This window comes from Phoxinus phoxinus (genome assembly GCF_949152265.1).
Source record: "Phoxinus phoxinus genome assembly, chromosome: 19".
Taxonomy (NCBI): Eukaryota; Metazoa; Chordata; class Actinopteri; order Cypriniformes; family Leuciscidae; genus Phoxinus; species Phoxinus phoxinus.
Genome location: NC_136894.1, coordinates 20335264 through 20359431, shown reverse-complemented (window position 1 = coordinate 20359431; position 24168 = coordinate 20335264). Strand labels below are relative to the sequence as shown.

Sequence of the window (24168 nt, the reverse complement as noted above, 5' to 3'; positions counted from 1 at the left end):
TAAAAAAATGTATTAACATGTTATTTTACTATTGTTAGTGGTTTACAGCAGAAAAAGGCAAAACAAATTAGCCTAAACTCAGTACAACTATTTATATTTAGTGTGTGTGTGTGTGTGTGTGTGTGTGTGTGTGTGTGTGTGTGTGTGTGTGTGTGTGTGTGTGTGTGTGTGTGTGTGTGTGTGTGTGTGTGTGTGTGTGTGTGTGTGTGTGTGTGTGTGTGTGTGTGTGTGTGTGTGTGTGTGTGTGTGGTTGCAGGCACTTCCGTTCAAGCATGCTGCATGAAGCTGCATATTTGGACTTATAGTTTCAGTTGTGTGTGCATTTCAAATTTAAGCTTTATAGATGCATTGGTTTTATACAGATTAACAAGTCTTGTTATATAGTTGTGTTTGTTAATATAAGGCTTTGTTGATAATTTTGTCAGCACCTCCTGTGAGATTAGACCTCATTCATCCCAGCTGGAGAAAGAGGGCCAGACTGCAGAGGCTCAGTGCTGCTCCTGTCCAGCGGGGGGAGCTGATAGTTGCAGCAGTGTTGCAGAGATCCGTGTCACAGCACTTATTAGTGTAGTTGAACTTAAGTCCTGCTGCATGTTTCTCTCCACTCAGGTCACACTGTGATGGCAGGGCACAGCTCCTCTCGTACAGAACGATGCACACTGACCCTGGATGCACACAAACATGACATCTCATTGCTGATGCAGGGGCTGATATATTTTAATATACTACTGTTGGTTCATTTTAAAAGTACATTCCTGGTATTAATTAGTTTCAGCACCTGTATTTAAAATATGTGATGGTGGAAGTCTGATCCGAGCATTTGCACCAAAGAAAATGTAGAGTCCTATTGCACATTAATTGAAAGAAAAGAAAAGAGCGTAGAGAATAGCCAGGCAATCGATAATGCAAAAAAAAAAAAAAAGGCAAAAGGTCATGCAAACATATTTGAGCAAACATGGTTCACAATTCCATCACACATGGCACAAATTTATGAGGGAGGATACAAAGGTGTATCCTTCCCTCGCATCCTAAGGGGGTGGAGCTAAGACGTGAAGAAAGGAAGCGAATAAAGGAAACATCTCTGATTACCTAACGTAACCTTGGTTTCCCTGAAAGGAGGGAACGGGACATCGCGTCATGCTATGGGGTTTCCCCTCCTTTCTCGAATCTACTGAAGCCTTATGAAATCTCACGAGAACTAGAGGCAGGCTCCCCTCTCCATAAGGCAGTGCTGGATGCCATTGCCTCAGAATCTTTGAACTGAAGCAGAGCACAGCTGACAAAGCCTCTGAGCTATGTAACAAGGCAGCTTTACACAATGTCTCGTTCCTTCTCTCAGGGAACCGAGGTTACATCAGGTAACCAGCGACGTTTGTCCTTTCAAGTTCGGTTCACTCGACATTGCGTCAGAGCTGGCACTATGGGTATCTCATAAAATCCCGCTGTGTTAATAGTGAAGGTCCAGCTCAAACTGCAAGCAAAGCCGTTGACCTCAGCTGAAAGCACTTCATGCAACGGAAGACCTCATAAGCTTAGCGGCATAGTGGTTAAAAGAGCAAGTCCCACAAGCATTACACTACTGCAAACACATCACAGAGTAAAGGACGGCAGACTCGCCAGCGTCCTTGATTAACCAGTCACTGCCAGCATTCATGCCAGCGATTGTTTCCAGAGGCTACATTAACAGCAGGTATCCGGCGCCACAATGTGGGTGACGGCACTATCGCCTAGCAACGTTTATCCCAGAGTATTATGTGACATCACAGTGTGCTGGTGCCGAATAAGGCAAACGGCAGCAACAAGTGGCCAGCGGTTAATGGTGGCGGTCGTGCCGACACCATTATTGTATTGTTGTCTTATGCAGCGTTGATGCCAGTGCTGACATGAACATAATACAGATGAGTTATACCAGCACACTAGCCTGATGAAGAGCAGTAACTGGAGCAATATTAGCAATATAAACTCAGCAGCATGCTTATTGGCTTGTATTGTCTATTTCTCCCAATACCCTGTGCAACTGTGCAGGTGTTGTGGCAAAAATTCATCAAACAAACATCACTGCGTAAGGGAGACTCAGAGTCAAATTATAAAATTAAAGTATTTATTCTTGCAAGAAGGAGCAGTCTAATACACAGCTGTTACCCTGTGCAGAAGAGTGACACACCCCCAGACAGACTGAACCAGCTTTTATCTAAGATTCAAGGTCTTCTTCTTCAGAGCCCTCCTCCCACAGTAGTTTTCCATCCAGTGGTTTTCCATAGACAAGGAAGCCATAACACTAGTTTCGATTCGTCACTAGAGCCAACTCCTAAGCCCTCCTTCACCAAATGGCCTTCTGACATCTAGGTCAGAGGTCCTCGTTCGTCTGTTCTCTGGAGTGTCTCTCCCTTCTGCCTTCCCAGGTACATAAACAGAATCTTCTCACACTAACAAGTGAGAGTCACACATGTGACATTCTTTGAATCATCTATATTTTACTAAAGATCAGTGAATATCATAAAATAGCCACTACACAGGGTAAAAAGTTGTTTTACAAATGTATAGCAATATTCTTCTCTTCAGCTGTTGCACAACTGTGCTCCATACTTCTAGAGCGGCTGTGAAAAGCTGCACAAAATCTCTACATTTTCTCATGTCTCCTGCTTTGTTGGGGGTTATTTTGTGGCATGACAGACACAACCACATAAACGAGAACCGACAGAACTTTAGTATAAATAGTATAAAACAGAACAGGGAGTATAAATACACACGGTGAATTCAGGAAACTAACTAGAAACAGGTGGAGGAAGATAATAACCAGGGACTAACGAGAACAGGTGCAGACAAGACAGAACATAATTGTGACAATATCGCTTTTCTAGGTAGGCTACTCAAAGTGCTTTACACTCGAAAGGAGGGAATCTCCTCAACCACCACCAATGTGCAGCATCCACCTCCTAGATGATGCGACGGCAGCTATATTGCGCCAGAACGGCCACCACACACCATCTTATTGGTGGAGAGGACACTGAGTGAGGAAATATCAGTATAGGGAATATTAGGTAGTGGACAAATTTGGCCAAGATGCCAGGAATACCCTACTCCAATCAATCAATTAATCAATCAATCAATTTATTTATTTTTATTTTATTTAAATAAAATATTATTTATTGTATAATAATATTTAAATGACCAATAACAGCCATTCTAAAAGTATAAGACGTTTGTACAATAATAAATAAACAAGCAACATTTCAGTTGAAAGTATAAAAGCAATGCTCTAGGATTTAAGGATTTAAGTTTAATAAATATATAAAGTTATGAAACCGGTATGCAAGAAAAAGTGAGGGAACGCTATAGAATAAAATATATATGTACGGGTCCACTTTGAGCTCTGTGTGTAAATATATATGACAAATTTGTGAGCTTCATGCCATTGAATCTTGAAAAGTTGCATTTCATTTGATAGTCATATTGATAGTCAAATGTCTGGCTTGCAAAACTGAACTAACTAACTAAAACTAAACTCAGGTCGAGACAGCTTATTAGGGAACACACCCCATTACTCACTCACAAATGCAGAACACTCCTTAAAAACATGAAAGTCCTCTAAATCATACTCTGAGAAAACCTTCACAACTATTTTCCCACACAGATACTGATACTGTCAGGATACATACATCAACCAATCAGTCTCACAGTAGCACATTCAGTAGCACATTCACTACATTCAGACTATGCTGATAAATATTCATCTGATTCATTCGTTTTTTACATTGGTTAATAAATCATAGTAGGCCTACAGTGACTGTCTAATCAGTAGTTGGTTCAATTGACCTTTGACTCCTACAGCTGTGCTGGCAAGACATCGCTGACCCTCGGAACATTCCTGGTGGAACATCAGACAGTCCACTGGAGAGATTGCTGGAAACACACACGTGTAGCATGTCAAGGAAATCACTGAAAGAGAGAGGGAGTGTGTCACGGTTTGAGGTACTGATTGAAGTGAGGACTCAACGATGCAGAGGAATATGAGCTTCATTAATATAAAAGTAAAACAAACAGAAACAGAAACTAACCCGTGGGGGAAAACACTGCAGGCTTGACTTGACTGGGAAGGCAGACTTATGACTTATGACTGACTAGGCAGGAATCATCAGACAGGCAGGGTAACAACAGCATGCTACGATGTGCGACAACGATCTGGTCCAGGACAGCAAACACAAGGGGAATAAATAGGACAACAAGGCAGGTAATGAGGGAGGACAGGTGGGGAAACTGAACCAATAATCAGATAACAAGATGGACGGGGTCAGACAATAGGCAGGAGAGCACATGGCACAGTGAAGCATAACAAGACAAGCCATGTGCTCACATCACACATAAAAGGCTTGTTCGACTTGAACCGACGCTGCACAGACCTATCGGTTTATGACATCAAAGTACCGCGAGAGCGAGTCAAAAGCATACGGAGCCATCTGCTCTCTAATCGCTCTCGTGGTACTTTGATGTCATCGGTCTGTGCAGCAATCACTAGCCATGAGCTTAAAAAACGAGACACGAACACGCAGCTAATGAGGGACACTCATAAGTCGCGTGTTCACACATAACAAGATAACATGAACACACATAGCCAGTGAGAAACACTAGCTATGTGCGACACAGCCCTGGAGAAAAGCATGCGGCTGTGGAAACACGCACCTTGTGCAGAACACAACAAGTCACACAGACAAAGACAGGAGAATATATGTGAGTGGCTCTGTGACAGTCTCTGGCAACATCTTTGGACATGACAGGTAATTCAGGAACCGACAGACTTGACGCTATAGAGGAAGCCTTCCTTCTCTTTCTCCGTCTACATTGGCGGGACGATGGCGTGGAGATAGCTGCTTCCAGGGGAACAGCGGCGTTCACGGCCGTCTCACGGAAAGCAGCAGCATAAGCGGCCACCTCCGGGGACGCTGCAGCTTCTTCAGCCACCACAGGGGGCACTGAAGCTTCTTCGACTGCCACCGGGGGCGCTGCAGCATATATGACCACCTCTGGAAAAACTGCAGCAGTCACATACGACATGGGCAAAGCTGCAGGGTGTACTGCCACTTCTGGGTAGATGGAAGATGAGGCGGGCATGTTCCTTCCTCCTCCTCCTCCTCTTCCTCTCCCCGAAGGGGTCATCAGAGGACTGAGGACTTGACTGTTCACGAGGGAAAGCGGGGGAGGATCAAGAGGAGGGAGACTAACTTCACCGCCACGGTTGTAAACAAATACCACAAACCCCCAAAAGGACGAGAACCCCAGCATTCCCATATCCCAATCGCAGACAGGGTCGTTCAGGGTGGTATTAAAAAGGTCCTTGAGCTCCGTGTTGTTTAGGTTGAGCCCCTCAGTGGTAATGATGAATTGGTGGGCAAACTCCTTCTCTGTCAAATCCCCTTGATGAAGTGAGACAAGCTTGCCATAGCGCTCCATCGGCTGACAAGCAGAGTGGCGCGGGCTGGGAGATGGAAATAAGAAGACGCCCATACCTCCGCTGAGTCCTCTTCTGGGCCAGATTGTTCTGTCACGGGCCCAGGACAGCAAACACAAGGGGAATAAATAGGACAGTAAACAAGGCAGGTAATGAGGGTGGACGGGGTGGGGAAACTGAACTTAATAATCAGATAAAAAGATGGGCAGGGTCTGACAATAGACAGGAGAGCACATGGCACAGAGAAGCATAACAAGGCAAGCCATGTGATCACAACAAACATGAAAGGTGTGTCCGACATTGGCTGCGGCTGGATGTAACCGATCGGCGAAAGTTGCCGCGTGCAGGCGGGGAGGAGCTGAAAACAGAGACGTGAAGTCGGACACTTTCTGCTTCCCATAGTGATGCTCGCACTGCGTTTGCCTATACTTTACCACAGCTGCAGTGAAATAAATGCAATCTTGTCAAATACAAAGACTTTTCAGATACTTTTTCATTCAATGCTTTACAGTATGTACTGCTTAATACAGCATCTGTTTGTAAAAGAATAAAGTTCAACATAAGGCTATACTATCAATGTAGTGGGATCAACGTTTTTTTTTAATCAGTTTATTTTGATAAATATGACACAATATAACATCGAGACTACAGGAAAAGAGATTAGATTTGTGAGAATTAGTGGAACCGAAGGTGTGAGAATAAACACGAAACACACATGATTGTTGTCATGCGGTGAATCCGGCCAATCGTGAAACAGCTGTGCTCGTGCAGCCCATAGGGTGCAGCCCCTCTTGAGAAGAGAGAGTTCTGCGTCTGCTCCCGAATCGCTCTCGATGGCATACGTCACGGTCACGTGGCGTCGGCACTTTCTCAACTTGGACAAAATTTCTAACCGCCATGCACTGCTTCAAGTCAGCCACCGATCGGTCTGCGCAGCGCTGCATGAAGTTGAACAAGTCTGAAATCACACACAAAGCACATGACCAGCAATAACCAATCGCTAGTCATGAGCTTACACAGAACGAGACACGAACACGCAGCTAATGAGGGACACTCATAAGCCGTGTGTTCACATAGAACAAGATAAGATGAACTCACGCAGCCAGTGAGAAACAATGCGTACGTGCGACGCAGCACAAGACAGAAACACAAAAGAAAAGACACTCCTGTATTCTCCTGTCTTTGCCTGTGTGTCTTGTTGTGTTCTGTTCTGCATGCGGTGCTTGTTTCAACAGAACACAACAAGACACAGAAAAAGACAGGAGAAATACGGGAGTGTCAGGGCTCTGTCACAAAACCAAGAAACACACTAGACCGAGGTGACAGAACCCTGACAGAGATTAGTCGGGTGAATGTTTTGGAATCAGCATGTATTAAAGCTTTTTCATGCCCACTCAGGACATGAAAAAGCTGTTGACCAGTGTCATGATCATTCATCTTCTCTCACCCTTTCTTTTGTGTCTACAACTGTTAGCTAAAATCAAAGGTTTCTTCTGACAGTTTAGAGCCAAAGAAGAGCAGACATAAGTTCACAAGTAGTTAAAAAAAACATTCTAGAGCACAGTAGATTTGATCTAAATATTGAATTAGCTGCATTTAGTTAAGGAAATCTTTAGCAGTGGTCATGGGATAGAGTGATTCAGCACTCAGCAGACGCCCTTCTCAACATCCTGCAATTCCTCTTCAGGCAAATCAGGAACATCGCAAAATACTGATGTAGTTAGGAAAACATCTGAATCTTAGTCTGTATTTTATTCATTACACCCTGAATGGCAATACACAGGATTAAAAAGTCTACACACCCCTTTTAAAACAGAATTTTTTGTGATGAAAAAAATTAAATAGATATAATCATATCAGAACTTTTGCACATTTTAATGTTAAAAATACAACCCATGCAATGCCACTGAAAACCAAAGTGACACAAAAACTCGCAATATTACCAAATATTACCAAGTCAAGATGTTCCAAGCTGATGTTCCTATCTAAACAGACAGGGTAATAAAATCAAAAGGTGCTTCAGGTAAGTATTAGTTCAGGAGTGTGCACACTTGTGTTCTTGGAACATCTTAACGTGGAGACTGCATTTTTTGGTATTTTCTCTGAAATGTGTCACTTTGGATTTTAATACATTGCATATGTTGTAATTTTTATATTAAACATGCAAAAGTTATGATATGATTTATCTACGTTTCAGGGATATGTAGACTGCCAAGATCTTACCTACGCGGGTCAAGATCTATACTCAACTTCAGCACTACACAACTCAGCACATCAGCACATCTTTAGTATGGGTGAAAGAAAATTTCAGTATCTTTATCTTCTTTGGTTGAATGGATAATAAATCTCCATTTATACATGCACCTTACCGGCTAAAGGCAGACAGCTGACGGTGATGAAGAAGAACCCTTTAAGTTTCATCATGGTGCGTCTCCCTCTGCTCAGCTTTGGCTACTGAAGTCAGGCAGAGTGAATCTTTCCTAGTCTTCCAGCTCAATCACATCAGCAGTTTGCCTTTCCTAATTCCTGGCATACAAGGAGTCAGATGGAGTCAGCAAGTAATCTAAATGACTGCCACTATGAAACTCCTAAATCTTTTGGTTTGCTGCACTCCACCCTGGAGGTATAATTTGATTTAATGGTGACGTGAACACTTAAGAACTGAACTGAAGAGCCTTCTAAAACACAGAATGTCTGCCTTATAGGCAGGCAAATAATATATTTCTATAATTGTTATAATTAGGTGCTACTGCTAGTATAGTTTAAAAAGTTGTGTGCGTGTGAGAGAGAGCACAATGGTGCTGAAAAAACGTACAGCCTGTTTGTTCCAAATTACAGGCATGCAGAGCAGCAGGGAAATCCAATGACAGCAATCTTGTGACACAAGCGTGACAGTCACGATAAACGGTTTACTAGTGATTATGCCACAGACACACACAAACACACTAATGCAAATCTCAGACACACCATGAGCATATTTTATAATAGCGTGTTTACCACCTATACTGGACTGATACTGCTCACTCATGCACTGAATCAATAATGCACATGCATGTGGAGTGGAAGAGGATATGAATGTATTGCTTATGTGACTGTTTGGTGTTTTAGTATGAGAAAAGAGGGATGGACAGATGGTCTGTTCTTTAATCCTGTCTGTCCTCTGCTAGTCTCTATCCCTCTTTTTGTCTCAATCTCTTGCTCCATCCCCCTGTTGTCACATATGTTTAGTTTCATTGTGTTTTGGTTTGGTTCTGTTCATGTTCCCTGTCATTGTAAGTTGACCTAGTTTCCTATTGTGTGCCAGTTTGTTTCCATTTAGTTCGATGAGTTTTACTTGTGTTTCATTTAGCTTCCTTTGTTTGCCATGTGTATTTAAGCCCTTAGTTTGCTTGGTTCTATGTTCAGTCTTGCTTATGCTGGATGTGGTTATGTTTTGTTTCTCCTATGTGTGAGATTTTTTTTAAAGGGGTGGTAAAATGCCCTTTTCACAAGATATAAAATACATTTTTGATGTCCCCAGAGTGTGTGTGAAGTTTTAGCTCAAAATACCTCACAGATATTTTTACATAGCATGTTAAAGTTGTCACTTTTTGAGGGTTAGCAAAAACACACCGTTTTGTGTCTGGCCCTTTAAATGCAAATTAGCTGCTGCTCCCGACACAGAGGGCGGGGTTTCAAGAGCTCTTTTGTGTTAGCAGCTCCGATTACCTCAGGCTGACACACACTAAAATGACAGAAAATGTTCTACCTTTTATGTTTAAACGGAGTCAGACAATGATGGAGAAACTCAAGAAGAAGTGACAACGTAAAATGCAACAGGACGTCTCTGAATGGTTAGTTGATGAATTTATGTAGCTGATGTGGTGTTAACTATCTTCAATTAGCATATTCTGTCATGATAATCTACAAATCGCTCGTATAGGAACTGTTGTGAGATGCACACAGAGTGACTTTCTATTGCATGTGAAAAGACAGATGCAACAGTTTGAGCTGACTCACAAATGTGATGGACTACAACAACTCTTCTCAACATGGACTGCGTGTTCCTGGGGGCGGGGTTTATGTAAATTGTAGGATTGGTGATGTCACTAACCCGTGAGGAATGCGTGTAGTCCATACCAGCCGTTTGTTGTAGTCCTTAAAAAACTATTTCTTTAAAAACAAATATCTCCCTTTGCTTTGAACTTTGAGCGTTGTAACTTTGCAGATTTTGTTTATGCTCAAACAGCAACATTACACACTAACTAAAGTTAGAAAATTGAAATCATATACTCAACCACCCCTTTAAACACTGTGCTTGTATAGGCTACTCCATCATTGTGTGCTTAATTACAGCCACACGCCCACACCTTACACATGTAGCCTGTATGGTTGTCTAATTTTTGAGTTGTTCCAAATATAAGTGGTCTCGTGCCTATTGGCTAATCATATCCATGCTGCTATCTGGTTATTAAATCTGAAGTCATGCGTCACAGTTTCCGGTGTAATGGATCAACTTGGGATCATGCTAACTGAGGACATGCACGTGCATACAGATAATTTTACCTGACTTTCCAGCAGATGTTAGATGGCTGCAGGTTCGGCACATCCATGGAACATAGATTAATAAGAAACATATGGCTCATTATTTATAAACATTGGTATAAATATTAGACCACTTTGATTTCTCGGTTTCTGTTCCAGTGTATTTGACACCCTTCAAAGAAAGTTTAACATACTCTCCTGTTGTGTTCACAAACCACGGCCACTTTAACATGGGACAATTCTACTGTTTAAACTTGTCAGCACATTCTGGTAAAATTTTAAGTAGCATATTTTTTTGCAACACTAGGCATATATCTGTACTGTCGTGTTCTAATCATAAATGACAACATATTCTCAGACACTCCCTTTCATAATTTAACCATGGTTTTATTATAGTAAAAGAGTAACCATGTTTTTTGGCAGATTGCTTCAGCCACAGTGAACACACTCAGCAATATCCCTGACAGCACACGTACATCACGGAGACGTCTATTTGATGTGCATGTTTAGCCTACATCTGGAAGATGTATTTTTTTCAGAGTGTTATTTGCACATCTGCAATACGTCTATAGGATGTTTCCTGTTAAGATGTTTATGATTTAGAATGTAGGCCTATGCAAAACTGAAATCTTAAAGACAAACAGCAGACGCTTCCCAGATGAAGTGATCTTTAACAGACATCTTGCAGACGTATGTGTGCTTTGGCTTGGCACAAGTTGGCAGTATGTTTTTAAACTGCTCCAGAACAACAACATCAAAAAGGCTCTTGTACGACTCAACAGACGGGGCATATAGCCTACACGCCAATGCGTAAAACACAATTTATGTGTTTGAGTGTGATGTTTACTCAAGCTAAAATTTCTGGCGAAGCCTCTGGAACCAAATTCACACAGAACTGCACTTTTGACTTTATCATAATCTATCATCCAGGATAAAAATTAATCCAGTTTCCAAATCTATATTTCAACAAGAATAGGCATATTTACACATAGCTACAGTAATCACAAATAAATATACAGAAGTTTCGTACCAGGGAACAATCCCAAGCCCCTATGCACATTCTCACAAAATCCTGGAAAACATGACCCCATAATAGAAAAACAACAAATCTATGACATGTAGACCTACATTTCACAAATAATCTGTTATTTGATGAGACAGAGGTCACAGCTGAGCTTGAGTCCCGACCTACATATTAAAAGAGTGGATTAGCGAATAGATGTTAACAGAACAAAAACTAGGGCTGGTTATCGTTGTCATAGCTCAAAATTCACTGAACACACATTGTTTAGTCCGGATATGAGCTCTTATTAAATTATTATTATTTTTTAAAATAAGAAAAAGAAGAAGAAGAATGTTTAGTCTAGCTACACGCTGGAAATGAGGAAATAGGGAGCATTGGAGGTGTGGCACTGTAAACAACCGGACGGGTAAGTGGAAAATACTGAAAGATGGGTTTTTCTTGCGGGTCAGAGTTAACAGGCAAATTTAAAGAACTTCTGTCTTTGTCTCAGAGGTAGCATTTCGCTCCCTGCTATCGGGTATGTGTTCCCTGTTTAAGTCGTTATTTAGTAAATCCCCCATATAGTCACGCAGGAGAAAAAGGATTCCAGCAGGATGGATGGATTGAGGGGGAAGGGAAAGGAAAGAGTGGACGTGAGTAGTAGCCGATGGTGTTTGTGTATGGCCGAGTTCGTGTCGATCAAAACAATTCAGCGCTTTATGCTGAGGGGAAACTGAGTTAACGTGTTTAATCGTATCACAAGGTAGGATCTTTTTTTACGATTTGTCGTATTTCATCAGGGCGTCAACTTTGGCAGCCGATGCACTGTTGAACAAACTGTGGAACCGCAAACTGTTGAACCGTTTTGTGTATCAACGTGACTTTACAAATACATTTATTCGAATCTTTTCGGAAAAGTTATCTAAAGTGGAATGAATTTATATTTTAACTGACTGGCTTTTGTTTTATTTTTGTTAATGTTTGCACCAGCGTGTGTGTGCTGTTTGTAACCGGGACAATATGATAATGTTGAATGTGCCCAAAACAGCCATAAGATAATTTGTTTAATAGATGTACAATAACCGGTATTATTGTCTTTGTTTAGAAGTTACCTTTTATATTTTGATTGTTTTCTTTTTAGTTGTGGACTACACTTTAGCACTAGGCATGGCAACTGAAACAATGCATGGTTTTACTGTTTTGGAAAACATGCTACAGAATAATTTTTGCTACTTTTTATTTTTATAGGTTATGTTATGCATGTCACACGTGTGTAAGTCCTGGCACTGCAATGCACCATAATATGTTTATAATAACTTACTCCAAGTTCAAAGCATTTGAAAACAGATAATGTGCCTTATCCAATGACAAGACTTTTAAAGAATCTGGAACATACATTGAGATTAATTGTTCAGTTCATTATATCAGTGTGGACTGATATAAAATGACAGTGCTTCTTAAAAACCTGTCCTAGAGACTGCACTAGGTGTAGTAACCTCAGGGTGTAAGAGTAGGCTAGGTGTACCTGGACTTTAAAGTGGACTATAAGCCAATGCAATGCTCTCAGATATGATTAGTCAGTTTGGTTGATAGCTTTTTACGATATAATTTTTCTCTCTCTATCCTAGGCAGTATTAGAGGGACAAACACACTTCTTGAGCTTTCTACCCAGGGGATTCAGGGATGTCAAGAATGATTTGCTGATCCAGTTGTTGTTGTTCAATAACTTTCACTCAAAGTCTGTCCTTCATAGACTTAAACTTGCTCACGTACATACACCCATATACAGTCAAGCTCATACAAACATTCAACAGACACCTGTCATACAAGCATACCTCATACACACGCCGTCATGGCCAATATTTATCCGTATGGCTGCTTCACTCATGCTGTCGTCAGATGTATCCCAGAGTCCTTTGGGAAGTTGGCAGAGGGTGGAGAAGGGTTTCAGACAGACCTCGCCAAGGCCCAGCGTCAAATGGGGGTGCTGACAGGTGCACTGAGGCAAAAGGTGGGACTGCAGTTGATTGAAATTCCAGCAGACTCTGAGCTGCCTGAGAGCTGGCGGATCGAAGACATTGTTGTGATCCAAGGCGACACTGCACTCATCACACGACCCTTCAAACAGCAGAGACGCGTTGAGGTAAGGGGCACGCACATGGCTGTTGTAGATGTAGTAGATGTTACATGGTCATAAGTGTGTAAACTTTCTTTAGGCAGAGGCCGTGCGGCGAGTCCTAAATGAACTGAACATGACAGTGGTGGAGATGGGCGATGAGGAGGGGGGGTCTGGTGGAGCCACTCTAGAAGGAAGTGATGTCTTCTTTACTGGAAAAGAGTTCTTTGTGGGCATTTCGAAATACACTAATCACAGAGGGGCAGAAGTCCTGGCCGACACCTTCAAGGTGAGCGGTGCGCTTTGGTTTAATTGGTTTCTGTTAGCATTGGCTGATTAGAATTCTGTAACTGTATATTTAAGAATCATGCACATTAACATTGTAGATATCAAATGCAGACATATTTTAATAATGAATTTCATTTATCAATGTGTTTGAACTGAATTCTTGCTGTTTTGTTAAATAATCACACTTTATTTATTTATCAAGCTGTGTAATTACAAGCAAAAAGAAAATAACAATTGTGTGAAGTTGCTTGGTGCTGTGTGTTCAGGACTTTGCTGTGTCCACTGTGCCCGTGTGTGGAGGCTCTCGTCTGAAGAGCATCTGCTCCATGGGCGGCCCCGACACCATCATCATAAGTAATAGCGACGGGGCTAAAAAAACACTCAGAGTGAGTGTGTGCGAGTAAAATACATACATGATCTCTACATAAATGTGTATAGATGTATGCACTTTTTATTTAGAGGAGATAATCACATTATCACCAAGGATGTGCCAAAAGCACTTAGGCAGAAGTATTGTGTTTTTGATTTACAGGTGATGGAGCAGCTGACTGACCATCACTATGAGATCTTGTCTGTACCTGAGGAGGTTGCTGCTAACTGCGTATACATCAGAGGTCCTGCAAAAGTGGACTACCTCCTGCATCCCACAGTGGAGGAGTGTCCCAACAGTATTCCTGTGAGTGAAGGAGGATGTACAGTAAAAGCATTTACATCACAGAGAATAATCAACAACACAAGCCTGATTGACCAGCAGATTTTTAAGACTAAAAAGAACCCAACAAACTTTTTTGGGTCATTTTTGCATGCATCACGACAGATTTTTGTCAAGTTGGTCTTTGTGATTAATAGGAAAAATAAAACAATTTTTCTAAATATTTTGTTAAAATTTTAGTGTAACTTTGCACTTCCCTACATCTTTGATTCAGAGCAAAAGCACTGTTAAACCATGACAGCGATAATCTGTGCATTTGGGTCTACTCCGTGAGGAAACAACAATAATCGATTGAGGACAGCTGAGACTTCCACTGTGGCCACATGTAGGCAAGATACTGCAGGTGTAGATAGACAAACAACCAATGAATGTGTTCCAGTGATGTTTGCCACAAATTAAATATTGAAATAATGAAATATTGCTGGTACCAAACAGTGCCAGAACTCCTTATTGCAGCTTTGATGTTATATATTTTTTATATATATATTTGTCTCATTTGCAGTACATTACACTTAGGGCTGGGTGATGCATCGATTATTAGCGATTATATTGCAATATCTTTGCTGACGATATAAAATATTAGGGAATATTGTGTTAACGATGTTAAAAGTTTCGTTTATAAAAGCATTACGCCGGTTTCATCACCTTTTTGTCTCATGACTGACAGCAGATAGGTGCTGCTTTCAAATGCTACTGTGCGTATTTGTGCAGGCTTTTGCAGCTTTAAGCATTGCAAGTCAATCACAGACATGTCTCTTGACCACGTGAACAATATGGCCAATCAGAGCTGTTTAGGTCAGTTAGTTGTGCATCCATTCAATTCCGCTCAAAAGATAGGAGTTGTCCTTTAGACGACGTCACTGATTATAACAGGTGTTTTCGCAAGAGTGCAGAGCTCAGTGACTGATGATATTGACAGCTTCAGTGATTATAAAGGGAGCGTTCATTGCTCACGTTCTGTTTGTAACCTATTCCCAATTTGAATAAGAATATTTCTCATGCTACTCACTTCACACTGCAAAGTTTCTGGATTGACAACCGTATTTTAATGTGGAATTGAATTAGAAAATGTGGTAATTGACAGTGATTGCACATTTTATATAATTTTGCTGCTGTGCATAGCAGGATCATTGATCACAATACATCCTTGGACTGGTGAATATTGTAGTTGCTTGATTATAAGTGTAATATTTAAGTCCTGCATCCATTGAAATTCTTCTGAATGTTTCGAATGCCCCAATGTCTAAATGTTAGTGAATTACTGAGTAAATTAAAATCTTAAGTCTAGCATTTGCATCAGCTGACAGTTTTGTCTGCTGGCATGTAATGGACAAACAGATAAAAGTAAAAGGGGAAAAGCTGCAGGTCTTCAGGTCATCGTGATCATAGTTAAACAATCAAATAATTAGTCCACAGACTCCAGTTTAAGTTCACCTGGAACAGTAAATAATGATTTAAAACAATGTTGGGAACAATTACACATCAGGAAAAGATGCCATATATAAACATTTATTAACGGTCATTTATTACCTTCTCAGTGCCTTTACATTTAAGTTGTTCAAATCTGTGATTATATTAAATGAAATGTCTAGTAGCAATCGAAGAGGTTATATCATGTCTGCGAATGGCTCATTTATGTTGACTAACTCTAATCCTCAAAGGTCTCTATGTTTTTCCAATATATATCAATGGACATTGGAGTAGGTTGATTACATTCTTACTCGAACATGTTATGGATTTTGAGATCTCTTATAGTTGAACATTGGAGGATGTTTAAAAGTGTCCTTTAATTAAGAATCTGATGCTAGAATAAAACAATATTTGTTGATAATAGATTTAATCAGGTAACCTTGTTCGTGAAAGTAAGAATGTATTTTACTGAGAATGGCTTTTTTTTAATCGTTATTCAATAATTTAATTATTTTAGAATTTGTTACTTTATCAAACACTGATTTAAACCAAGTGTGTGGGTATCCTCTTGAGTTAAAGCGATTGCCAAGAATCTCAGATTGTTTAACAAGTTCCTCTTCTTAATCCCACTATAGATTACAAATACCAGCTAGACAAGATGATAAACAGGTTTTGAAGAAAAATGGATAACGGAACAAGAATTCAAATGTCTAATTAATCGTCATCCAGTTGTCCCAATACTTAATGCATTACAAAAATACATAAATCTACCATAGATCCTCTTTATCGACCCATAGTTTCTGGTATTGGCTCACTCACTGATAAGTTATCAGACTCTCATTTACAACAAATTGGTTAAGCAATTACCTTCCTACTTAAGAGAGACTACAGATTGTTTTTTAAAATAAATTACCCACTATGCAAATCTCTTTATGGGTAAATTCAAATTAGACTTAATTTACAATAACAATGAGTTTGGGCACTGCATTAAGTACTGGGCAAGATACATTGATGACTGTTTCCGTATTTGGAAAGGAAGCGAAGAGGAGCTGCATGAATTTGTGCTGTTTGTGAACACCAGATTAGACTCAATTACATTATCAGTTGAAAAAGACTTGCCTATTAATTTTTATGGATTTTTTGATCACAACAACAACACAGTCTCCACCACGGTATTTCGTAAACCAATTGATAAGAATACATTATTTTCTGCCGATAGTCATCACCCGTTACTTCTGAAAAAAGGTTTACCTTTAAGCCAACTCTATAGACTGAGCGAATTTGCACTTCAGAAGAGGAATTTGATGAACAATCTGAAAGTCTTGGCAATCGCTTTAACTCAAGAGGATACCCACAAACTTGGTTTAAATCAGTGTTTGATAAAGTAAAAAAATCTAAAATAATTAAATTATTGAATAGCGATAAAAGAAAGCAAAAACAAGCCATTTTCAGTAAATTACATTCTTACTTGCACGAAACAAAGTTACCAAAATAAATCTCTGGTCAACAAATATTGGTTTATTCTAGCGTTAGATTCTTCATTAAAAGACACGTTTAAACATCCTCCAATGTTCACCTATAAGAGATCTCAAAACTTGGCGAACATGCTAGTCAGATCAGATGTCATACATAATGACCAAAAAACATACATACAAGGTTGTTTTCCATGTCGGAATTGCACATCATGTTCTTCTATTTTGCTATGTAAAAATTGTATGTGTTCTTCCACAAAAAGAATATACCACATTAAATCCTGCATAACATGTTCGAGTAAAAATGTAATCTACTTACTCTAATGTCCATTGAGATATGTTGAAAAAAACGTTTATAGAATTTTATTTTTATATATGGCATCTTTTCCTGATGTGTAATTGTTCCCAACATAGTTTTTTCTAGACAGACTTAAACTGGAGTTGTGGACTAGGCCTAATCATGTGATTGTTTAACCTACAGCGTGCTTTCTATATAGTTATTGAGAATAATTGAAATTGTCACACTGACGAAGGCAAAGTCCTGAAACGTTTGTGTAATCTTTATCTCCTGTTTGTAATAAAGTATTTTTAGAGTGCAGACCTGTTTTGCATTTTTGTTCTGTTATATTTGTAGCAAATGATACAAATAATATAATGTGAACACAGTCCATCAGGGGGAGGGGGGAGCAATCGAACTCTGGTTCGGAACAGGCAATCGAACCAAGTGTGAAAGCGCCCTTAATGTATCAAACAATGAGACTTAAGGGCACTTTCACACTAGCACTTTCGGTGCACACCCGGGTTCGAATGATGTCAGTTTGGTTCGTTTGGATGATGTGAACGCTGTCTTCCAAACTCGAGTGCGCACCCGTGAACCGTACTCGAGTCCGCTTAAAAAGGGTGGTCTGGGGTAAGGTTCATGTGAACTCCAGTACGGTTCCTGCTGATATGCACGCAATCGTACCAAATCGCGGAAGTGAACCGCTTTTGATGATGTATAATGTAGTCGACAGGACAGTCGTCAGTGCGCTTCTGTGTGTCACTTACCTTGGCGAAAAGCGGGATTGACGCACTGCAAGCAGGGAGATGATTTATGCTTGCCTGTTGCCTCCGCAAAAATTGTCTTCGGCGGACAGCCCGCTGTCTTTGGAATGATTTTAGTACTTTTTTTTGTGGCAGACAGACGCAAGTGTGTTTCTGTATCTTTTCTTTGAAAACAAAACCAAAGGTTTAAAATAAAAACAACAAATGTGAAGTGAGCAATTCTATCCATTTTGATGCCTTTTTCATTCATAGCGGCGCCGGTTACCAAGCAACACGATTACGCGCCAGCTGCAGCTTGATGACGCAAGCATACCGCGGTTCTGATACAAATAATATAATGTGAACACAGTCCATCGGGGTTCTGAACAGGCAATCGAACCAAGTGTGAAAGTGCCCAGTTTGATACTTGCATGATACATGCTCGTCCATTTTGTTGAGGCTCCAGATCTTTGCTGATGCTGTCTTGATGAGAGAGAACCAGTGGGAGTCAGAGGATCTTTGGTCAATGGAAAGACAAGGCCGCACAAACTTAGGGGTCCTTAGAAAAATTCTAGCTCAGCATCATCTTCACATCAGGATTTCTCAGAAAACAGGGGTGATCTTTTGATCAGTGATTTTTAAAGTGTGAAGATGTCACACCCTCAGGATTTTAGTGTGCCAATAAGAAGGTGTTTCCTTGGGAGGGCAATTTTACGATCCTTTGTGTTCTAGCAGGGCTATTGATTATGTAATTTGATTGGGTGTTTATGAAAATAAACCTTCAAGATTATTATAATACTAATGCAAGGGACGCAAGTTAGCAAAATGTAATGTAAATTAACAAATGGGGAACGAAGATTGTAACTCATAGACACCAAACATGCTAAACATAATTTTGGTTAACCATCATATGCAAGTCAGAAACATTAACCCAAAAGAGTTTAAAAGATAGAATGAATACATGGGCCAAACCACATAAAAGGAAAATCATGAGATGGGAAAATTAGATGCATGCATATACATTTCTCAAGTTGTTATATATAGAATATATAGGATTAAAAGGGTTTATTTGTCCTTTTCATCAATATTTAAGTGAGAGTCACAACTCTCTGCAAATTCCTTTTGGTCATAAACCTTATCAGTCTTCATGTGTCCTGTAACCAGAGCCCTGGTTCTGCCTGTGTGTTAGCTTAATTTAGGATGATAGTTGCCGCTTTTCGGGGGATGGCTTACAGACCTTTGTTTTGTAGAGCGAGTTTGTTGGATTATTTTTTAAATATAATGAATAATTTGTGTGAGTTTGATTGGTCCAGGTGCTACATATTTACTTATCATTCTGTTTCAGGCCTTCCAGCGTTTGACAGACTACACCCTACTGCCCACAGCCTGCAGTGAAACCTCCAAACTCGGGGGAGCACTGTCCTCCCACTGCCTTCTCATCAACAAGAAATCCAACTATTAAGACACTCCAGTACAATCTCTGCATAATCAGATTCTCATTTACTTTGTTTACATCTTTTCTTATACAGTCAGTTAAAGGAATAGTTCACCTAAAAATGACAATTCTGTCATCATTTACTCACCCTCAAATTGTTTCAATCCTGATTGAATTTATTTTTTTCTGCCGAACACAAAGATATTTTGAAGAATGTCAGTAACCAGGACAGTTGATGGACCCCATTGACTTCCATAGTAGGAAAAAAATACTATGGAAGTCAATGGGGTCCATCAACAGATTAGTTACCGACATTATTCAAAATATATTCTTTTGTGTTCAGCAGAAGAAAGAAATTCCTGTGATATCAGTAGCAAACAGCCAATCACATGACGTAAAAACACAAACTGATTCACGTCTCTCTTCTGCCAATGATTAAGAGATAAATAGGAACAATATAACCAAAATTACACAGCAAGATTTGTCCATAAAAGAGGACAACTGAAAGAAAACATCTTGCTATATCAGTGCAAGTGAAAGGTTTAAAGTTTATATATACTGTAAACCTGAATAAGTTTCTATCTTTTCCTTTGGCTCAAGTCTTTGTATTAAAGACAGCAAGTTGACAGGAGTCCATGTTGCTGGTAGAAAACATTTTGATTAGCCAGCTCACAGATGATACAGTCCTGTTTCTTAAAATTAATGATTAAGTTCAACTTATTATTGAAATGATTCAGTTGTTTTCTAAGGTTTTAGGCCTATTCTTTAACATTCAAACATGACAGATATTTGCTTTAAAGGACTACTCATTTGAACCATTCATGCTATTCCCATTAATGAAACCCGGTTAACTATTTTGTAGTTATTATTCCCAGAACACAGTTTCTTTTACTGTTAATTAATAAATAAAAGTAATCTCTGGTTGTTTCTCAAAAGTCGTTCTCTTTCGACCAAAGCTGAAGGCATTTCAAGATTGATATTTGTTGCTTCCTCCATACATCTAGATAAAAACACTGCCACGTATTGACCAATTATTATTATTTTTCCACTCAAATAATACATTTAATTACATTGGTTAAAATACTCTCTGAAAAATCTATCCTCTACTTTTTTCCTGACTGGTTTCTGGTTAATGTGTGACTAAAATAGATAAAACTGTAAAAGTTTGTGCCTTTCATGGTCAAGATTTGTTGGTATGGAAGCAGATTTACAAGCAAGTAATGGTTTTGGGTTTGTCAGTAATTCAATTTACAGGATGACTTAAGGATTTCTTTAATTTTTCTGACTTCATTCTGGTGTTGTTTCTCTATGTACAGGTGTAATTATTTCCTTGACTTTTACCCAGTCAATACTGTATGTTGTCAAAATCAAGTTAAAAGAGACGGCGACCAAATCGTACACTATTACTGGACCAAGTATGTTGGTGATCTTAATTGGGAGAATAGTTTGTTATTATAATATCTTAGAGGAGAATGGGGATGGTAGTAACAATGTTTGTTTGAGCATCAGTAACTCAGTGGTTGTTTGTGATAGATCTCTCAAGCTTTAATACATTTGTGTACTACAAATACAACTCACGTAATCTGTAATTGTATAGTACATCCAAGTGAGTTAATGTCAAATTCAGCTACCCCACAACTAGGGTGAGTTGTAACACTAGCCTGGATAGATGTAACAATGAGAGGTTATTTGCTGAAATAAGATGAATATCTAATTTATGCAATAACTTTATTGAAGAACAAAAAAAAATCACTTTTGAATAAAGTTAACAATTTAAAGTAACAAAAACGTATATTGTATTTATTTTAAGATGTTAAATTTAGTACAAAACAACTGCCTTGCCCTTGAGTGTTTTGCAGCATCACATACATAAAAAAAAAAAAACGCTGAATGAAAATGCCAAAATACAAAAAAAATAAAATAAATTGAGACGGATGTTTTTATCTGATAAGAGGCATAGACTACGGTGAAAACATTTACCATATAAATCCTTAACAGGACGTGATTAATAACTGGATTCATTGGAATCATAAGGGGTCGATTGTAACATTTTTAATGAACTATTACAACTATGTAATGGTTGTAACCTAAACATAGCCAACTCTTATAGCGTCAAATTAAACTACTAGAGAAACAGCTACTTTAGGTTAGGCAAATCTAATAATTGTACGGTATCTATAATGCAATGGTTGCTAGGCAAAATATAATCTTAACAATTTACTTTTCTTCCTGTAAATACATTTTTTGTGCATAAAATCTTCAATATTGCTCAGTCACTTCTCATGTGAGCTAAAAAAAAAAAAATGATCGGAGTGTATGATATTGATGATATCACCACAGCTCTTGTTAACTTGTAAAACTGACTGTTACAACACTGACTGTTTTTTTTTGGTCATCATATTTATTCAGGATTATTTTGGAGGGGTCTAGAAAACTATTATCCGAAAACTAGACTACATGACAAATTTGTATATTTAATCTGCTTTTTATTTTCAGACAGATGATTAAAATGAAAAGAACAATATATTTATATATGGTAATCTATGGACTATGACGCTATTTTCTTCTAGATCTGCTGTACACTTACCACTGTAAAGCTGCTTTGAAACAATCTGTATTGTAAAAAGGGCTATATAAATAAAGGTGACTTGACTTCTGATATCTAAAATCCTTTTTAATGACACACTGACAATCATAAGTTTATTCAAATTTAGTTATGAAAACAACAGTTTTGAAAAACAGGTGGGCATCACAACATTTTTTTTCAGGTCATCTTTCTTGATGGCATTTGATGATCCCTAAGACAATATAAAACAGGTGTTATACATCATGAAATGCCACAATCTCAATAACAAAAAAGCTGATGTTTGCGCATGTTTCTGAGCTGGTGATTGGCTGGGCAATGGAAAGCAGCAGCCAATGAATAAGCAGAGAGTTACTCTGCGAGTACTATAGCACACCAGGGGGCTGTTCCATAAACCAAGATTAGAGTATAAGCCAGACTTATTTTGGTTAGTCAGACTTATTGTCGGTTGATTCTGTTTCATAAAGCAAACTTAAAATAGTTCAAACTCAGTTACCCTGGCAACTTATGCTGGGAAACTAGCCTGGTCCAGGGCAGGCTAACTGTCAGGCTAAGCCTCAGTTGTTACACAGATCCTCTAACACTGACCAATAGGAACACAATTACTGACAATCTCTCATACCATTATTTGACTTTATTAACCACTATAAGTCCAAAAATAAATATACAGTAAAGAAAATCAACTTAAATAAGGCTACAATGATAAATTAGACAATATAGACCTACAAACATATATGTCGGGGTCTATATACATATACATATATATCCTACAGGTTTTCTTTTCTTACTGGCTGAATGTTTTGTGATTTAATTCGATAGTTTTAAAAATGTATGAAACAACATTTAAAATAAATGATTACAAAAGCACAGTATACATTTAAACTGGTAAGATGAATCTGAGCTTAGTAATTGCTATATTAACCTACACTTGATTTACCCCATTACAATAGTCCCTTTACAGTTATTATCCTAAAAATACACTAATTGTAGGTTTAAAATTCTAAGGCACATCTAATGTCCAACAACCAATATTTTAGCATATATATATATATATATTTTATGTACTTTATTATGTCTTTCAATTCAAATACATTTAACACAATTATACAAATGGATAGTTCCTTTAAATATTTTCCCCCGATAAATCTTATTTTTCCTTCTACTTTTTTCTTTTGTGATAATACCCACCAACACCTAAAAACTATTAGAACAACAACCATTAAGTACATAGTTAGACACTTTTACATATGAAAAAAAATGGAAAAAATAAAACATTCACATATTTATATCAAACTCTTATAATGACACATAATTCATAATAAGTTATTAAAGTAATTTATTTAAATATTAAATAAGTAAATAAATAAAATAACAAATAACTAGAATTAAGGGAGGGAAGGTTATAGTTATAGTTATAGGCTAATATGTATTCCTTTATTTTATGGAATATTCTTTGATTTTAGAGTTGCACATATCTTTTCAAAATGTATACTTTTGCTCTTAATTTCATGTTATCCTCTCCATAATGCACTGTATAAACTAAATCTAACCAAACATTCTTGCTTTCTCCAAAAAAAAAGAAAAAAGATTGCTTTAAAAGCTGTAATTCTCAGCATTCTAATTAAATAAGTATTAATTACTTATTTCTTGCTTTTTTAAAGTAGCTTAGGTCCTAAACCCAAAACTATATTTTGTATCTTTATTATATTATATTTGGTTTCTTAAAAAAAAATTCTTCCCCGAATTAGGCCTACTTCTGTTCAATTGTTTTATTATAAGTATAAAATATATGAGTTTAATGAGATATAAGTTCACTGCAACTGCAACATCCTAAAGATAAATTATTATAATTAGAAGATATTTCTGGTGTTATAAAATATCGCATAGCCTATTAATTTTCCAAGCAAAATGTATTAGTCAGAATTATTGCGCTCCTATTTGGCGCGCATGCGCGCAGCAGCGCTCGTTCAATGTGAAGTTTACAGCAAAATTGAACTATTTGCACACCTTTCTAAGATTTTCAGATGGAGAATATTCCTGTGAAATGTAAGTTTTGCAAACACCATGTCTCAAACGCATAAAACAGCACAAAATATATGCAGTTTGATGGTGGATCGATTTGATCTATGATCGACCTCCAGGGCTGCTTAAGAAA

General features: G+C 38.5%; 2 protein-coding genes across 7 annotated transcripts; one reads left to right on the top strand and one right to left on the bottom strand.

Annotated features, from left to right (window-relative positions):
* Positions 1–14: 14 nt before the first annotated feature.
* On the bottom strand, positions 15–8270 carry LOC306986875 (uncharacterized protein). Of its 2 annotated transcripts, none has more exons than XM_079590626.1 (3): positions 7816–8270; positions 3817–3939; positions 15–665 (listed from the first exon to the last, which is right to left on the bottom strand). In XM_079590626.1, the coding sequence occupies exons 1-3, from the start codon at positions 7868–7870 to the stop codon at positions 451–453; spliced, it is 393 nt and encodes a 130-aa protein (XP_079446752.1). In that variant the 5' UTR covers positions 7871–8270; the 3' UTR covers positions 15–450. The 2 variants fall into 2 exon arrangements, with proteins under 2 accessions (XP_079446752.1, XP_079446753.1); XM_079590627.1 differs by having other exon boundaries at positions 3817–3903; positions 7816–8236.
* Positions 8271–9144: 874 nt separating this feature from the next.
* Positions 9145–22224, top strand: ddah2 (DDAH family member 2, ADMA-independent). Of its 5 annotated transcripts, none has more exons than XM_079590028.1 (6): positions 9145–9279; positions 12602–13116; positions 13190–13378; positions 13644–13763; positions 13910–14053; positions 19340–22224. In XM_079590028.1, the coding sequence occupies exons 2-6, from the start codon at positions 12826–12828 to the stop codon at positions 19454–19456; spliced, it is 861 nt and encodes a 286-aa protein (XP_079446154.1). In that variant the 5' UTR covers positions 9145–9279; positions 12602–12825; the 3' UTR covers positions 19457–22224. The 5 variants fall into 5 exon arrangements, with proteins under 5 accessions (XP_079446154.1, XP_079446152.1, XP_079446153.1 ...); XM_079590026.1 differs by lacking the exon at positions 9145–9279 and adding an exon at positions 11163–11400; XM_079590027.1 differs by lacking the exon at positions 9145–9279 and adding an exon at positions 11395–11626.
* Positions 22225–24168: the final 1944 nt, after the last annotated feature.

What these genes read in the sequence shown, in the direction of transcription:
- LOC306986875 (XM_079590626.1), bottom strand. Translation starts at nt 7,870, where the DNA reads ATGATGAAACTTAAAGGGTTCTTCTTCATCACCGTCAGCTGTCTGCCT. An exon ending in CAGCTGTCTGCCTTTAGCCG is followed by an intron (nt 3,940 to 7,815) that starts GTAAGGTGCATG and finishes TCTCTCTTTCAG; the next exon opens with TGATTTCCTTGACATGCTAC. An exon ending in CACAGCTGTAGGAGTCAAAG is followed by an intron (nt 666 to 3,816) that starts GTCAATTGAACC and finishes GTGTGCATCCAG; the next exon opens with GGTCAGTGTGCATCGTTCTG.
- ddah2 (XM_079590028.1), top strand. Translation starts at nt 12,826, where the DNA reads ATGGCCAATATTTATCCGTATGGCTGCTTCACTCATGCTGTCGTCAGA. An exon ending in TCCTGGCCGACACCTTCAAG is followed by an intron (nt 13,379 to 13,643) that starts GTGAGCGGTGCG and finishes CTGTGTGTTCAG; the next exon opens with GACTTTGCTGTGTCCACTGT. An exon ending in GGGCTAAAAAAACACTCAGA is followed by an intron (nt 13,764 to 13,909) that starts GTGAGTGTGTGC and finishes TTTGATTTACAG; the next exon opens with GTGATGGAGCAGCTGACTGA.